We start from the raw sequence: 18614 nt of genomic DNA, 5'->3' as shown, positions 1-18614 counted from the left end.
CAAGCAAACCAACCTCATCGTTCTCAACCTCCTTTTCTTGCCACAAGTCCTTGCATTCTGGCTCCACCTTTCTGCCTGAACTCTCTCCCCTGAGGCTGCCTCATCTTCTAATCTCCCAGTGTGGTGGCTGGCTCGCAATGGGCTCAGCACGTTTTCTCAGCAGGCCCAGTTTGATGAAAACTCTCAGCACCATTGGGTGCTGCTAGAGGTCTTTTACAGAAGTATCTTCCTTGTGTTCATATGCAGCCAATATCCCTGGTCCCATCTGCTTCTGTATCTCTGAACTTACTAGAGTTCACTCTGTGATTATTGCTGAATGGAACCAGATTCAAACCCAAGTCGTTGTCAAGGGCACGGCCTGTGAATTCCAAATGTCTGAGTCCTGCCTCTGCCACTTAACTAGTTCTGTGATCTCAGGCAAGCTCTATAACCTCTCTATCTGGGAAATGGCAATAAATAAGGTAATGTGTAGGAAATTATAGGTGGGTGACTGAAACACAGTAATGTTCTAAATATAAATTATTAATATTAGCAGTACAAGTGTTATCAATATCATCTCTTGTCTTCACTCTACATCAGAAGACATCATTTTTCTTTCATAATTATAATCACCACTGTGCTTAAGGCTTCTGTAACTATAACAAGTCCTTTTTTAATAAGGTTCCACACTGGCGAAGGACAAGGAACCCTATCGGTGAAGGAACAAGCTCATCACTGTTCTTCCAGATTGGTTCCTCCTTCCAACTTGGTGCTTTCTACTAGAAACTTCCAAGTCATGTTTGTGGTTTTATTCTCCCCTGGACTTTGCCAGGTTTGCCACCGACTCCTATTTTATTTTATACTCCCACGGCTCTTGGACTCATTTCTTCAACATCTTACTATCACAGCTCAGACCTCAAATACTTCATGTCTGAACGCTCCCTCTCTCCTCCCCAGGCCATCATATAACCTGTGCCATCATATAACCTTCTCCAGTGCATCTGTGTTCGGTTATGACACTTGACGGATCAAGGACCTACTCAGTCCTACTCTTTCTAACAAGATCAAGTTTCAACCCCAATCCTGAAACTCTGGGCCTCACTCAATCTTGCATCACTTAACCTAACCGACCTTATTTTCCACCACCCCTCAGTCATTACTGGGTGTTCTAATTCCCCCCTCCTCTTACCACCGCCCCATCAAACACGCCACGTTTATCCCTCCTCTGCATTCCCACCACCTTCTTTCTGCTCATCAGCCCTTGAAGGCCGCTTATGTTTCACCTTCTCTAAGATGTCTCAGGTACGTACTGCAACTCATAGTTTACCACGCGCATCTCATTTTTTAATCTGACATTATGATGTTTTCATGATGACTTCATATGTGTATGTTTTTTCCCCCCTTAGCTCCTAAAATGTAATCTCTTTCAGAACGAAGTTCACTCTAATAAATCTTTGTTAAACTAAACCAAACTCTAAATATAGACCCGATTGAATGTGAGATGAAATAAACACATCCCTTATCTCCTAAAGATATGGGCGCAAGTACACCAGTTGTGATGGAGATGACGCCGTGTCCAACAAATGCTGTTATCTTTCATCCTGGGCACGCGGAAGACTACGCTGCCCAGCCACCCACATAGTTAGATGGCAAAGTCCTGACTCATTACACGTGAACAGAAGCAAGGCCCGCACTTAACACGCCTGGTGCCTAAAACACGTCCCACAGAACACTCTTCCTTTGGTTCTGTCCTCCGCAGAAGACCCAGCGGAGGACTCAGAGTCCCTAAGGTGGTGCTCTGCCATAGAACTTTTCGCGGTGACGGCAATGTTCCATATCTACATGTCCAATATGCAGCCACTGGCCACACGTAGTTACTGAGCACTTGAAGTCCAGGTAACGCAACTGTCGAACTGAATTTTCCATTTTATTTATTTTTAATTTTTTAAAAAAGATTTATTTGTCATAGAGAGAGTGTGCGCAAGCAGAGGGAGCGGCAGTCAGAGGAAGAAACAGGCTTCCCGCTGAGCAAGGAGCCCAACATGGGGCTCGATCCCAGGACCCTTTGATCATGACCTGAGCCGAAGGCAGAGGCTTAACCCACTGAGCCACCCAGGTGCTCCGAAATTTTCTTATTTCATTTAGTTAATTTAGATGTGCCCGTGAACAGCCATCTGAGCCCTGTGACTTCCGTATCACATGATGCAATCTGAGGGGATGATGGTGGCACCACTGGGTGGAAACCGTTTAAATCCCTGAATAATTTTTCAGAGCAGAGTCCTCTCCTCTGCCCTTTCCTCTAACCCCTGCCGATTCTACCGAGCTGTTACTTGAGCAAGAAGTAGCACAATGCGGGTTTAAAGGCCCTGAGAGTTTTTAGTTGTTTATCATGGCAGTTAATCTATTCTGACAAGTTAATCTATTTCTTATAAAACCAAAACATAATTATTTTCTGCTACAGAAATTTTTCTAGGAATTTCTGGGACAGAGTTTATAGAAATACCTTTGCTATACTGAAAGATGAGGAAGCTGTTGGCAAATAATTGTAATTTCACAGAACACTCTTGGGAATTATTGCATTTTTAGAAAACGTGGAAGTCGTCTGGTATCAGATCACCTTTCACAGATGCGAATACATATATACTCACAGGCTTTCCCATCATTCACTCGGTATCGGCCAAATCCAGTTAGTAATTTTCCATAAACTGACATCTTCAAGTAAAGCAGGTGCGAGCCGGCCAGTAGCCGGTGAGCACAAGGAACAGAAAGGTAAGCAGAAGCCGGGTTTGCTGATTTGCTCAGTGTTAGTTCCCAGGAAAGAGCAGCCCAGCGCTGCCCGCTGCCAGCACGCGATGTCATCTCGCGTAGGGACAGGAAGGACATAGGGACGTAGGGAAAGGACATAGCCTTTCCATCCCCGCTCTTCTTCTACTCACTTTGTACTTTCCAAGGTAAGGGTGGCGGCCTCCAGTGATCAACATGTCTTCTCCCCGCTCCAGAACGCAGCGGACGGCACGGCCGTGTCTAGAACAGAGCAGTCAACTGTAGCCCGAGGAGCTGCCATCCGGGGAGGAGATTGTGGCTGCCCCCCGGGGACTGTACTTGGGTCAGAGCACAGTGCCTGGCAGGTGCTACCTCTGCAGGGGAGGGTGTCGGGTGTCGGGGCCCTAGGGTATTGCTTTGGGCTTATTTCCCGCTGTGATAACAACCTCTGCTACTGGGAAATGATCCCAGGGCCACATCATAGACTGGTTCCGAATGGAGGAACTCAGGTGGTGTCTGATTTCCAAGTGCTCTCTGAAAGGACAGACCTAGAATCAAGGTCATTTTGCTTCATGGAATACAGGAACTGACTCATATCATTCAGCAAAGAAATTAAGCCTTCTACATGTGTCTGCTCCAAAGACCATTTCTTATGGTAATGTTTTGGGATCCTTGAAGGAAAATGGTAATGTAAATAAATGTAAATATATAAATATTATATATATAATATAAATATTATATATAAATATTATATATATAATATAAATATTATATATAAAATGTAAATATATATAACTAAATAGATATAATTATTTTATATATTACATATAAAATGTAAATATATAATGCAACTAATTAAATAAATGTAAATAAAGGTAAGCATCACAAAAGCAAAAATTTCCGTTTAAATCAAGAAAATATGTGTAGGAACACATATATTTATTTATATATATATTTAATATATATTATATAGCATATATATGTTATCTATAAATACACATACAGAATTTTACATATATATTTATCATATATGTCACATATGATAAATAATATATATGATCATATATATATTATATATATGATTGAGCTTTTTTCAAATTGTTGAAGTGACCTATATGCACATACACGTGCTAAGACAAGTAACCCGCATCCATCTGGGACTTGTTTCTGTCTGCTCTTCAGGTATTTTTACTGTGGCTTTCACTCTTTTGGGCACTCGAGTCTCATTTTGGTTCTTAGTATCTGGTATGACAATATAAGATTAAAAAGTTGTAATAAAACGGCAGCTTTGTGTATTCGTATACCATATATGATTTTAAAGAATCTTAACCCAAAGTCTTCCTCCTGAACCTCAGTATTGAGAATGCACAGCATGACTTCATTTTGTTTTTAATCTAATCGAGCAGATTTTCTCCACTCACTTGTTGGCGGCAAATGCGGTGACGGCTGCCATGATGCCGGTTTTGAAAGCCTTGCCCCCAAAAGCCCCACCAACACGCTTGACATGACACATGACCTTGTTAGCTGGGAGCTTCAGCGTCGAAGCAACGATGTCCTGTGAATGACAGTAGTTCCCATTAATCCCATCCATCTGCAGCAAGGGAGTGGGGCAGGACTTGCTCGTTTCTGATTCCAGAATGTTACCCACAATACAAAAACTGTGCAGCTACACTAAATAACAGGACAGCTTCCAATAACCGAAGCACGCCCACAACTGATGTCAGTGGCATTTAGCTATTATGAACTATCATTAATATTAAGTAGTCCCTTCAGGATCAACGGAATATTTTTGTGCTAATAATTTCTTTTGAGAGAGAGAAAGCATGGCAAGGGGTGGGCGGGGACTGGGGGTGGGGAGGAGCAGAGGGAGAGAGAGAATCTTAAGCAGCCTCCAAGCCCAGCATGGGGCCCAGTGCAAGGCTCAATCCCATGACCCCAAGATCATGACCTGACCCGAAACTGAGAGTTGGATGCTTAGCCGACTGAGCCACCCAGGTGCCCCATGCTAATAAATTTTTGAATAATTTCCCCATGAACCATATCCAAAGTGTCCTTTCCATACTAATCCCTTGGGATAGGTTTCCTGAAGCAGTGAGATTTTGAGGCCTTGCAAAGCTCTCTCAGCCTGACTTTTCCCCACATTCTGCTGTCTCTACCAGAGACGTTTCTCGCCTACCATCTGGATTATTACTGAGTTGGTCTGTGGGTCCTCCCTGGATGCAGGTTTTGCTCTTCCTTGCCGTCCTAGTGTTGGGTCATTGAGTCTTAACAACTCACGTTTGTAGATGTGGAGCCCAAGAGGGCTGACGTGATGGGCCCAGCATCACACAGGGAATGAGGAGCAGACAGGACCGAAACAGCACTCGCCTGGCCCTTCTCAAGGTTCCCGCTTCTAAAAGGCTTCAGTCCGCACATTCCCACACTCCTGCCTGCTCTGGTAATAACAGCGGCTTGTGTGACCTACTGAGTCAACCCCTTAGCTTTGCCCCTCTTGCTTTCACAATGAAGACTTCCTCTTCATGGACTTTCTGGATGATTCTAGCCCTCAGCAAGCCCTTCTTTCTCTTAATTCTTCCGTCTGTGTAAATGCTGACTTAGCTGATGAAGTATTTGCTTCCCTTCTGCCCAATACCATTTCCTAACTGCTTCATGTGAGTTAGGTACTTAAAAGCTTCGGAGGGCAGGCTTTCCTCCTTTCTCTTTCGCATTCTTCGTAATGCCAAGAGTACAGCAAAAGAGGCCTGCTGACTCCATGACTGGTTCTGAAGTTATAAATCCACAAACAAAAGGTGCCTACTTTCATAACATTCTCTTAAAAGTTTTGAGCTATTAATAGCCAAACGGATAGGGCTGTTAGTACTCCAAATTCCTTCAGTTCCTGCGGTGAATTTTTGTCTTTAATTACTCTTGGTATGTTTTGCCTGCAGAAACCACTTACCTTGGCCACCTCCCCTCTGCAAGATCTCCACATTACCTGTATGTATTTGGGATACTGTGAAGAAACATAGACATCGATTTCCTGGTCCTCTCCTTTGGGAATGACAAGCATGCTCTGGGTTTCCATGTAAAAATGTTCCTGACCTCCCATATGTATTTCACCTGTTAGAGGACAAGTATCAGAGTTAAGGAGGCTTTTAGAAAGAACAGGTAGCATCCCCTAGCTGTTCTCCCATTACAGAGAAATTCCACCAACTGTGATATTGCTAGGACAGCAGGCTACACAGTTAAGGGCCATGAACACGTAGATTTCATTATATCTGCAGATTTGAAGAACAGTCCTGTATGGGTGTCTGTCGGGTGTCTGTCAGGTTTCCCGATACGGTAGGTCACAGAGTCTAGGAAAAGGTGTGCGATGTTCTACAGCCAGTCAAAACACTATGGCAAGGAGATTTCTGGTCCAAGATGAGATGGAGTAAATGCACTTCTCTTGGTTCCTTCTACTAAGTATAGCAAACAACTTTATTTATTTATATGCAAAAGAAATTTAAGAAGACTCTGAAAGGTAGAGAAAAGGCAGACCAGTTAGGCAGTTCGGGATCCAAGGAAAGACACACGGTGAGTTCAGTGAGTTAAGTTCTTTGTTGTTGCTGTTTGCTTCATGTATCCCAGACTTGGTACCAGAGAAGCCAGCAACCCCAAAATACCAACAGGAAAACACAGAAAGAAAATCCCCAAGAAAAACCTACTTTCTCCATCTCAGGGACCAAGAGATGGGAAGCCTAGCAACAAAACTTTTATACAATGACCACTCTACTCCAGTGAAAACACTGTGGCCCCATTCTATCTGCAAAACGTGGGTAGAAAAATCTAGACTTCCACCCTTGCCAGGCTACAATGAGATGCCCCAAACCCTGTGTTGTGGTGGTATCACTGGAAACCACGTGAGGAATCTGGACTTCCACCCTTCACCCAGCAATAACAAGGCAGCAACACCCATTTCGCCACCAGCATGGGGTCAGAGGAGTTCTGGTAAAATAGATAATGTAAATAAGATCCAGATCCAGAGTCTTACAACATAATAGCCAAATGGCCGGGATACAATTGAAAATCACTCATTATACCAAGAACTCAACTTGAATGAGAAAAGACAATCGATATGCCAACACTGAGAGGACACAGATGTTAGAGTTATCTAACAAGGTTTTTAAAGCAACCATCATAAAAATGCTTCAGCGAGCATTTACATAAACACTTAAAACACATGGAAAAATGGGAACTTTCAGCAAAGAAACAGAAGATACAAAAAGAGACAAATGGAAATTTTAGAACTAAGAAATACAACCACCAACATTTAAGAGGCTCACTGGAAAAGCTCAACAAAAGAATGGAGAGAACAGAGAAATAACCAGTCATCAAGAACACAGAACAACAGAGCCGCCTAACCTGAACATCAGAAAGAAGAGAATGAAAAGACAATGACCAGAGCTTCGATTAAATAAAAAGATTGACCATCTGGGTCACTGGCATCAAATACTTGAAGGAATAATGGCTGAAAATTTCCTAAACTTGGCAAAAGACACGAAACTACAGATTTGAGAAGCTGAGTGAATATTTGAAAATGTGATAAATCCATAGAAATCCATGCCAAGACATATCAGAGTCAAACTTCTGAAAAGTAAAAATAAGAAAATATCTTGGAAGCAGACAGAGAAAAACACTACCTCGCCTATAGGGGAAGGATACCTCACAAGGCAGGTTCTCATCAGAAACCGTGGAGACCAGAGGAAAGGTCCAATGTCTTTCTTCAACTTCTAAAGGATGTGGAAACTCAAAAATCTATATCCAGCAAAAATATTCTTCAAGAATGAAAAAGAAATCAAGACAGTCTTAAATGAAGGAAACTAAGAATTTGTCTTAAACAGACCTATTCTAAAATAATGGCTAAAGACAGTGTTGAAACAGACAAGAAAGGAGAGAGAACAACAGAAAGGCTACAAATACAGATAAACACAATAGGCTTTCCTTCTCCTCTTCAATTTTACAAATTGCATTGAAAGCAAAATTATAACATTGATTCATGAAGTGCTCAGAGTATAAAGAGGGAATTTTTTAGACTAATAAATGAGAGAGAGTAAAAGGATGTGAAGAAAGATAAGACTTCTATGTGCAAACTGAGAAAATGTTGCTATAAGATATATTGTAATGTATATGTTATGTGTATATTACACATATTGTATGTACTAGAACACCCAAAAAAACAAAAAACAAAAACAGACAGAGATACACTGAGAAACACTACAGATTCATCAAAATGGAGTTCTGAAAAATCTTCAACTAAGCCATTGAAAGATGGGGGGAAAAGAGTAAACAGAAAAAAACAGAAAAACAAACAAACAAACAAAATATAATCAATGACCAACCATCATGTTAGGTGAAAGGGAGAACTTTAAAAAATTAAGGATGGTTTAAGGGAGATTCCCAAGGAAATCTTTTGTATTGATGTCTGGATTTCCTATCTTATCCAAACTCTGAATAAAGAAAAAAATACAGAAAAATGAGATGATGTTTCATTTATAAAATACAAAAATTAAAATGTAAAGACTCAAATCTCAATTTTATTTTATTTTTCCCAAGATTTTATTTATTTGAGAGAGGGACAGAGTGAGACTGAGAGAGAGCACTGCTGGGTGAGGGACAGAAAGAGAGAGAATAGACTCCCCGCAGAGCAGGAAGCCGGACATGGGACTCAGTCCCAGAACTCTGGAATCATGACCTGAGCTGAAGGCAGATGCTTAATAGACCGAGCCACCCAGGCGCCCCTCAAATCTCAATTAATGTAAGGTTTTATTAAAGACTGCACATTAAAAATCCACCTGTCGGTGGGCTCAAATTCATGGTTTATCATATTAGTGTTCCCACGATCCAATCAGAATTTATTTTGTTAAACACCTGCTTCACTTAAATCATGGAAAGCTACCAACCATTAGAGCTGTTTCTGCTCGCACCTGGAAAGCACGCCAACCCTGTTACATTGTACCGTCCACCCTGCCGCCCTCCGCCCACGGCGCCCTCCCTCTCTTCCTCCCAGGGTGTTGCTGTCAACTAATTTGATCAACTAATTTGCTCAGCTAATCCCCGAGATAAAATCTTTTTCCACTGTGGGTTTAGGAGTGATTCCTCCGGGCACATTTCCATTTTAATAAGAAGCCCTTAAAGACTGAAAAGCCATCAGGCTATGCAGGAGGCCACCTGAATTGTGCCCAGTAGGACGGGATGAGGGGAAGATAATCTCCGTTTCAGGGCTCCTAGATCTCTTGCAAATCCTGCTGTATACAGACTGCCTTCTGTGCTCTCCAGCCATTTTTAAGGAGAGAAATGAGAAGTGGTTTCACGTAGAGAAAGATGTTCACCTCAGGGCCTCAGCTGGGGGGTTTCTAAGGCCCTCCCAGTGCTATGACATCAGGGCTAGGACGGGGCCGAATGTATTTTCAGAGGATAAAAACAAACCGTAATCTCAGTCCCTTCAAGAACACAGTCTAAGACTTGATGTCGTTAGTGTTCTACATAGTTTATCTTTTAAATATTTGGTTTTCTTAGGGCAGCTACGTTCCTAAGTGACAAAGTGCTGTTATGACGATCATCACTTCCAGTTACCTCTCACTGAAATAGTGGCCAAGAATTCTTAATTCAAATGATAACATTGCATTGTAAGAAAAAAATATATCTCACACTAGTGAGTCAAGAAGGTGGAAATTTAAGATCAATGTAAGTGTCCCTTTTAAAGCATCTTGTACCACTTTTGTATTTATCAGTAGGGTAAGGGGCAGGAGACAAACTAAAATTCAAGTCAGAGACAGGTTGAATCAATTACTTAATTAAATGATAAAATAAGATGTCAAGGGAAAGAACAACAACAGAATTCACACAAGACCACATACGGCAAGAACATACTATGGTCCGAGTGGAAGGACCCCCTTAAAAATGGGCATTTCCAAGATGCTCACACCATCATCTCTTCATGCTGAAATGCTCCCTCCTCCTCTCCCAGAAAACAGACCCATCCTTCAAGTGTTTGCCACATTTCACTAGTCCTAAGAATCGTCTGGAACACTGTGAACATTTGCCAAAAGCACATTCCTGCCCTATCCTGGATCCTCCAATTCCAGAATTCCAGAAAGGGGGCCCGGCAGTCTCCAGGCAGGTCTCGTAAGTGGCTCCCACTGGGAGGCACCGGGAAACACCGGGTGTGCTCAATGAGCGCCCGCCAGTGTGTTAGCTCAGGAGACAGTGAAATAGTGTCTAGAGGACGACAGAAACATCTAGGCCTGGAGTAATTACTGCTCGTTGTTACGGATGTGCCAAGCTCTATACCAAGCACACTCTGTTATCTCTTAGAACCTTCACAACGGATCTCTGAGATCAGGATTATTTTATTGATATAATTTTAAAGCAGGGAGATGGGTCCTGCCAAGTCCCACAGCTGATAAGACGGCGTGCCAGGGAATACTGGAAGGGCGATGGCGCAAGGTGTCTTTTGCTACGGCTTCCAGATGATGTCATCCAGGAAGCGCGTGACCGCGTTCTGGTCTAACACAGCAGCGGAGTTAAGAAACACGATGGGCTTTGACCTCAAGTGGCTGGGCGGATACACCTGCCAGACCTCTGGCGGTACACTCAAGGATGGTGGGCCTTAGGCCCCTTCTGAGCTTGGGCTCGGGGCTGGAGAGAAAAATTAGGGCGATGGTGGTTTCAAATGCGCACTAGACGCCAATACCCCGGAAATTCACTTAAAGACAGACAAAGCCAAATGAGAAATTCTCCACCCTGAGATGTGGTTCAGAAAACCCACGCCCACCCAGCAACACACGTGGGGCAATCAGCTCTTGCACAGCAGGGGTTAAGGACGGCTCTCTAGCAGGGACCACAGCAGGGCACAGCGGGGAAAGTCTGTGTTCTTTAAGACCCATGGTACATTTTTTTTTTCTGAGACAAGTGGCAAAATCTGAATAAGATCTGTTGTTAACGAACAGTATTGTGTCAATGTGCACATTCTGAGTTTCTTAACTGTTTAAGGAAGAGGATGTTCTTGCTCTAAGGAAACACACACTAGTATTTAGGGATAAACGAGCATGTAACTTACTCTCAAATGGCTCAGAAAAAAAAAAATGTGTGTATGTGTGTACAAGAAGAGAGAATGATTAAGCCGGTGTAGTAAAGTGTTAATAGTCAGGGAATCTGGATAAATAGTAACTGGGTGTTTCTTTAATGTTACTGCAACTTTTCTGTAAATTTAAAATTATTTCAAAATAAAAAGTTACAAAAATTTCATTGGAAAATTACAATCAACTTTTCTAAGAGAGAAATTTCATTTTAACGACACATACACACCATGGTAGGAGTCTGGAAGGAAGGGAGGAAGAAGTCAGAGAAAGGATGGAAGGGAAACACGGGCTTTGGAAATCCCAAGAAAAGCTGTCAATTTGATTATCAGTTTTGTCACTTAGTAGCTGTTTTATGACTGTGTTCATACACTCCGCGCCTCAGTTTCCTGATCTGCAGGGTGGTTATGAGCAGGGAAAGAGATGACATCGGATAAAAACTGCAGCCATGATGGGGCAGATGGTGAGCGCACCATGTAGGGGCTGGGCCTCCCACTTCGCCTCCCTGCCGTACTCTACACACACACACACACACACACCCCAGCGACAAAGGGAAATGCGTGTGTGAATGAAGTGGCGGTTCTCAGCTGATTTCTAGACGATTTCTGAAAGGCAAAGGTAGCATTAAACCAGACGTGCTCACAAGCCTCCCGGGCTGCTTCCCCTCTCCTCACGTTTTTCAGAGAGCTTTACCTTCTAGAATCTGATCAACCCCTTTAAATGCTTCATCAACATTTCCATATTCCAGTTTCCTCTCTGGTTCGAAGAAGGAGCTGTGTTGTATGGCTTCCTGGAAAGGAGAGAGAAGTGAGGCTCTGGGCCAGAGATTCAGCCCTCTGGCGGCGGGCGGCCACCCTCACTGGGCATCATCGGAGTCGGGGCAGCATGTCTCCTGCTCTGGAACCCCCTGCTCCCTCACTCAGCACAGTCCCAGGGACGAGCTACGAACCAGCCTTCAGAGAGACCCCTCACAGTGCCAGGACAAATGTGCCCATCGAGTCAAAATGGAGGACGTTCAGGGAGAACCCCAGCACGGAAGGTGGTTCCAGAATGGAACTAATATTTTCCAGGAAGACTGTACTGTTCGTTCCACAACTAACTGTACAAAGCCAAGGCCACACAGCACATGGGTTTAGATCTCAGGACTCTGGACCCAGTCAGAATCACATCCATTCTCTCCACTGACTACCTGTTTCACGTGGGCCTATTATCTCTTCTCTCTGAGCCTCGTCTGTACAATGGAGACCCAGGTGGGCGCAGAGCTCTGATGGAGTTGTGCAGATAAAATGAAATGAGACAGACAAAGAGCTTACACGGCATACAATAAATGCTCAATAAATGCTAGCTAAAGGCACTCCAGTGACAAGGATCATGGCGGGCCTGGAGGGCCCATGCTCCTCTTTTGGCAGGACGAGCACGGCATTTGCACAAGGCAGCAGAGCACCTGGGACTCTGGCCCTGGAAGCGAGATTCCAGTACAAGCCCAGTCTGGGTGCCACAAACCCACTTATGTGCTGGGTCCCACTGGCTTCTCCTGGGTGCCCAGGGAAGGGAGACAACAAGGTACACATCATCAGGGATGCAGCTACAATCATCTAGGCTAGTTTTCTTAGCATTTCCAGGGATTTCTCTTGCTGTAATCCCAGTGTCCCCTGGCAAACGTGACATGCCGGCTCCTGCCAGCACTGCCTGACGGGGATTATTGGTCATCCATGAAATCCCGGCCCCGGGCAGTGAGGAATGATCCCAATGCTGGTTTCCTCCGGCCACTAGTCGATGTTTAGACCTGTCAGGGTACCTTACAGAGCTGCTGTATCGTGACCCTGCCATTGCCTCCTTTCAGAAAGTGGGTTCCTTTGTTTTTACCACCACGGGAGCCGGGTTCCTTGACAGACGGTTTGTTCATTGCTCCTATTTCTGACTAGCTGTGTGACTGTCTTTCTGCTTCCTCAGCAGAATGAAGATAATAACGGTTTCTCCGCATAGGACTGTTGTGAGCTTTTAGGGAGTTAATGCATAAAACCTGCTTTGACCTAAGTGTTAGCTGCGGTCATGTTGTTGACCATGATGACTGGTAGATTCTGGTGGGGGGCATGTTTTTCTCACCGTTGGTCATCAGTCTGATCCCCTGAGCCGAGTTTTGAAAGAGTTTTGCCATTCACACCATTAAACACTCTAGAAAGCATTAGCTTGGTTAAACCTCAGTGCTAGTAGCAAAGATATATTTATTTTTTATGCTATTTTATGCTATATTTTTATGCTATTTATGCTATTTGCTAGTAGCAAAGATACATTTATTTTATTTATGCTTTTTATGCTATTTATGCTATTTTTATTTTATGCTATTTATGCATATTTTTATGCTATTTTATGCTATTTATGTTATATTTTTATGCTATTTATTATATTTTTATGCTATTTAGATTGATAATACAGTTCCTTCTAGAATGAATTTTTCTGCCTTTCTTATTAATCTACAATTCAGGTATTCCAGGTTGAAAACAGAAGTTTTATAAATCCTATTTTTTTAAAGTGTAATCTTTTTCCACTTTACTTGCTGCTTGCTTTTTGAGTAACTTTGAGACAATTTCCCAAATAATTCTTGATCCAAAAAAGTGATTAAAAAAAAAACCTGTAATGTGTGTGGAGCTGGGCATATTTTCCTGCTAAAAATTTTGATTAAATCCACTCTGATCCAGTTGGTTGACCTTGGAGAGCTTGAACTCTGATAAAAATGTGAGTCCGTTCTGCGCCACAGGTCAAAGTTTGGTGTTTGATGCTGGTATTCTCTGGCAAACAACGGGGGATCTGCCAGATGGAGTGAGGGAGGGCAAGGAGAGTGTGGCCTCTGTTTGCCTGTTTAGAAATTTATTTGACTGGAAGGTGGGGGTGGGGAAGGGAAGACATTCAGCCACCAGCACTGGGCAAAGGACTGTCCACAAAATTTTGATGAAGTAGCATGTAAACAATTTCTTATGAAGAAGTCATTGAGGACTAATTTCTTATTTAGAAGTACCTCGAAAACAAAATGCTGGGGAACGAGCATATAAAGTAGACAAGCGCAGCGGCAACGTCTGACCAGGAAGGGACGAGAATGTTTGAGTCTGAAACTGGCCAGGAAATTCGGGGAAGCTTTGTCACTCCTTGACTCCGGCTTCACTTCCGTGTGTCTGTCTTCTTGACGTGATTTTAATTTCATGTTTAAAACCCTGACACTGTCCATAAACAAACGCTATGCTCCTGGGAATAAAGCAGCACGATAAGAAACACATCAAGGCCAAGTTCTTCTGGAGACACTAATCTGAGCCACGTCAGTTTCTCATTCTCCGCCACAGGGCTCGCTAGTCACCGAGAGAACAAGTCGTTCATTTCGATGTGCAGATAATGTATTCCCAGAGTCCACAGAGCCTGTCTGTGCCGCATCTAATCTATTCGCGCTGCTTTCCCGACTTGCATCCTTTCATTATTCAGTAAATTACAGGAACCAATGAAATGGATGCAGAACACCCTATCATTTCATGGAGATGAGTCTTGTATCTTTGTAAATCTCTAACTCCTTTCTAAAAAACAGGACAGAAAATGCAATACTCCAGTTTGTTTAAGTGGCCAAAATACCGACAGGCATCATAGGATTCCATTCCTCATAGTCATCAAATATACTCTAATGAATCTAAACATAGTGTCTCCAATATTTGCTTCACAGAGCATCTTGCTGGTTCCTGCACACCCCAGAGAGAGTCAGGGAGCCGGTGAAGTCAGGGTCCGGGACACCGCTGGCTGCCCACGCAGCCCTCCCCTCACCTGCCCCCTTCAGTGACCAGATTTCTGCTCACATCTCCATCCCCCCTCACTCTCCCCTGTAGCCCACACACTTCAAAGAAATCTAACCCCTCAGCAGTAACCAACAGGTCCGCCAGGCCTCTGGCTAATCATTTGTTCAGAGATGGGAGTGTGGCCCAAGTGGCCTGATAAGGCTGGACCTCAGGACTCCCGCTTGGAATCCAGGGACAATGCTGCTCTCTCCCTCCCTGGACACGGACCGGAAACTGCGGCTGCCATCCTGTGACTCCAGGGGAGGGGCTAAGGCCTGGGCTGTGGGCAGCAGAGAGGAGAGGCCCAGAACCAGGTTCTTTGCTGACACCGACAGTCTAGGGCCAACAAAGCCCCTCTGTGTGGGACACCACTTGGGGTTCGATTTTCTCTCCTGTCACTGTAGCCAAAAGCGTGTTAACGGATCCGTCGGTGCTCGTTACCTCGATGGTCAGGATCAGTGGCTGCAAATCTTCGTAGACAAGCTTCACTCGCTTGGCTGCTCGCTTTGCCTGAATCTCGGACTCCGCAATCACGGCACAGACAAGCTGGCCCACACAGGACACCTGTGACACAGAGAGACTTCTGTCCACCGGGAGCGCACGTCCCAGGCCCTCTCCTTTCATTCCTTTTCCTTCTCCCCTCAGCACAGAGCTACACACAGTAACTAACCCTTCCCGTGTGCAGCACGGCTGTTAACAAGGGCTCTGGTGAGAAAGCGCCTTTGTCAGAGCTGGCCTGGCGACCCCACTGTTGGAAGAGGTCACCGACAGGACGGGATCCCGGTGGACCCTTGAGCTTGACCCAGGCAAATGGAGGCTCCTCACTCCTTCCCTGTCTTTAGAATGTACGGTTTCCGCACTAGGAACTGCGGCCTGAGAGAGTAAGGTGTGGTGTAGACCATCTGGAGGGCGCACAGGACTGAACCCAGTTAAGGCCCCCACACGTGTGCACTATTAAGATTCTGGCAGATGGGTGCAGGTGTCTCTCAGTCTCGTGGCTGCCCAAGATAAGCCTCGGAAGTTCCCTTTCTTTCTTTCTTTTTTTTTTTTAAGATTTTATTTACTTATTTTACCGAGAGACATGGCGAAAGAGGGAACACAAGCAGGGGGAGAGGGAGAAGCAGGCTTCCTGCTAAGCAGGGAGCCTAATGCGAGGCTCGATCCTAGGACCCTGTGATCATGACCTAAGCCAAAGCCAGATGCCTAACGACTGAGCCACCCAGGTGCCCCAGAAGTTCCCTTTCTTATTAAAACCACTACCTACCAATCTGGAGGGCTCTGCCTCTTTCAGTGGTTTCTTTTTGCCCTTTGTGTAGAGGAACCAACACCCAGGGACTAGGGGAGTTTGGGTCTTTGTGCGGCATCACTGGCAGAAGTGGCTGAGGAGGGGCGGGAGTGACTGTCACATAAAAACTCCAGGTCAGCGCACTGGGGCTGTGGAGGGGTCAAGGAGAGCCAGTCACATGGCTCGACCTGTGCCTGCCACCATGATCAGGGCCATTCTGAGAGGAAGCTTCTAGAAAGGGAGGACCAGAAGGTCAAAGCCCATCTCATCAGAGACGACAGAGGGAGGAAATGAAAGCACAGCCTGCTAGTGAGCAAATGTACGTCCCCAACGCTGGTGGAGCACAGACTTCATGCAGAGGTTGAGCCCGTACTAGCCAAGACACAGGCAAGCACAGCGCGTCCCCGCCATCGTTCCGCCTGCAGGTGGGGCAGGTGATCCAAGGAGATCACACAGGGATCAGAGCAGAAAGCTGATGGGAATAAAACTAAGGCTCCAGGAAGGTTAAAATAAGACTGGAAGAAGTCACGGTGACTGGTCTGTTCTCTCTCACCTTATACCATGATCACGATTCAAACGTAATCACTCATTTAAAAATTGACTTTAAACTATTAAGTCTTTCCTACAACGAGCACAAAGTTGTGTTGTCATCAGAAAAAAAAAAAAGGTAATAAAAAAGATCTAGCAGGCGTGTGTGCAAACACCCCCACACACCCAGAAGTGTGTCTGCCGGGTGTGGCGGGCGGGGACAGCGGGCAGTTATATGGTGAATGGTGAAACGCTAGCATCTGTTGGCGCCATGGTGGATGGGGATTCAGTGCACTGTTCTGTTTTTATATACGCTTAGAAGTCCTACAGTGAAAAGACTGTTTTAAAGGGGTAACTTACAAAAGGGATTAAAGTAACCAAGGCGCTCATGATGGCTCCCCACTCTGCTCTGCCTGGGTGCCTGGGTTTGCCCCCCCCATGTGCCCCTGAGATGCTCGTTATCAACGTCCGCACCCCTCCCGGAGGAAGCACTATCCTGCAGCTCTGGAGGGTTTTGCTTGTTTACTTAACAGTCGGCAAAGGCCACAATCCTCACGGCCTTCTGCCAGCCCCACACAGCCCTGCCTTGGGAGAGTTTCAACCCCCACTTAACACTCGGTCATCAAGCTTTCATTCATAGACACTAAACCAGCCAGCGAGAGCTGGAAGTCGGGACTCTGGAAGGAGGAAGCGCATTGGGGTGGACACTGAACCGAGAAGTCCGCCTTAGACAGAAAACCTGCCGAGTGCCGCCCGTGTTGCATTTTCTGGAAACTTAAGATGCAACCGCCAAATCAGTCTGAATCATCTGAGACCGTTAAGTGGCAACAGTTGCTGTCATGTTCCTCCACCCGGCTGCGTGGGAAGCAGTGTGCAGGACGTGCCAAGGACTCAGACTCAGGGTCTCATTCAGGGGCTTTTACTAGGCGGGGGATACAGAAGACAAAGGAGCAAGTAAGTAAGCTTAATACGAAGGAGGAAGTGCCTTAAAGGTCCGCTTCACTGCTCCTCTGGACTTCACGCTCTGTGAGGGTAAGGACCACTTGGGTCTTACTCAGCTATGTGGCCAGCCACATTAGGTGCTCACTTAAAGACCCTGCGGAACACTGAGTTGGACTGAGTTCAGAGAGGGGGACAGAATTCTCGTATTAAGAGCTAAGAAAAGGGGCACCTGGGTGGCCCAGTCAGTTAAGCGTCTGACTCTTGATTTGGGCTCAGGTCATGAGCTCAGGGTCATGAGATCTAGTCCCACATCCAGCTCCATGCCGGGTGAGGAGTCTGGCTAGGACTCCTCTCTTTTCTCTCTCCCTCTGCCCCTCCCCTTCTAGTAGGAAGATTACTTCTAGAAAATAGGAAAACACCAAGTATCTTTTATAGAACTTCTTATGCGGAAAATGAATATGTTTGAATTCATTCACCATTAGAATACGGTGTTTGAAGGAATTACTGGAATCCTTTATGATGTGCCAAATTTGATGCCATCTTTAAGAACATTAACCGAGGAAATTATTTTTGAAACAGAAAGCAAAAATGCCATACCTCCTCTGTCCTCAGAAGTTCCTCCGGTTTGGTTAAAATGGGGAAGGAGTTTACACCACGAAGCTGTTCCTTAGTCACAATGTCTACCACGCCAGGCAGGCTGAGAGCTTCTGACAGATCGATAGACCTAGATGAGAGCACACAGAGCAGGTCCTCAGAGAAGCCCCAGCCCAAGACCATGGCGAACAAGCTTAATTGGAGAATAAGATGTTTGAGAGCGGTAAGGTACCTCCAGCTCTAAGTTCTCAGATGATTGGGAACAAATTCCCTGGACAATGAAGCTATTACTTGAACTTGAATGAAGCCGACCTTGAGCAAGGCAGGGGTTAGGGGTACTGATCCCCTACACCGTTGAAAATCCGCATATAAACTTCATTCCTCCAAAACTTAACTACTAATAGCCTACTGTTGACCAGAAGCCTCATTAATAACATCAACAGTGAGGGGCACCTGGGTGGCTCAGTGGGTTAAGCCTCTGCCTTCGGCTCAGGTCATGATCTCAGGGTCCTGGGATCGAGCCCCACATCGGGCTCTCTGCTCCACGAGGAGCCTGCTTCCCTCTCATTCTCTCTCTGCCTGCCTCTCTGCCTACTTGTGATCTCTGTCTCT

The 18614-nt window shown here is 45.0% G+C and overlaps 1 protein-coding gene across 1 annotated transcript in view; it reads right to left on the bottom strand.

The window, feature by feature from the left end:
- Positions 1 to 18614, bottom strand: part of LOC123950738 (aldehyde oxidase) — an 84410-nt gene that overhangs the window by 21280 nt on the left and 44516 nt on the right. The window contains exons 18-23 of the mRNA XM_046019078.1: positions 18006 to 18132; positions 15095 to 15217; positions 11535 to 11631; positions 5717 to 5841; positions 4164 to 4297; positions 2916 to 3003 (exon numbers count right to left, since the gene is read on the bottom strand). Of these exons, the coding sequence (XP_045875034.1) occupies positions 2916 to 3003; positions 4164 to 4297; positions 5717 to 5841; positions 11535 to 11631; positions 15095 to 15217; positions 18006 to 18132 (694 nt within the window). The remainder of the gene's footprint in view (positions 1 to 2915; positions 3004 to 4163; positions 4298 to 5716; positions 5842 to 11534; positions 11632 to 15094; positions 15218 to 18005; positions 18133 to 18614) is intronic.

The sequence above is a fragment of the Meles meles genome, chromosome 9, assembly GCF_922984935.1.
Source record: "Meles meles chromosome 9, mMelMel3.1 paternal haplotype, whole genome shotgun sequence".
Classification (NCBI taxonomy): Eukaryota; Metazoa; Chordata; class Mammalia; order Carnivora; family Mustelidae; genus Meles; species Meles meles.
The sequence above is the reverse complement of the archived record's forward strand: the minus strand, read 5'-3'. Positions and strand labels throughout refer to the sequence as shown.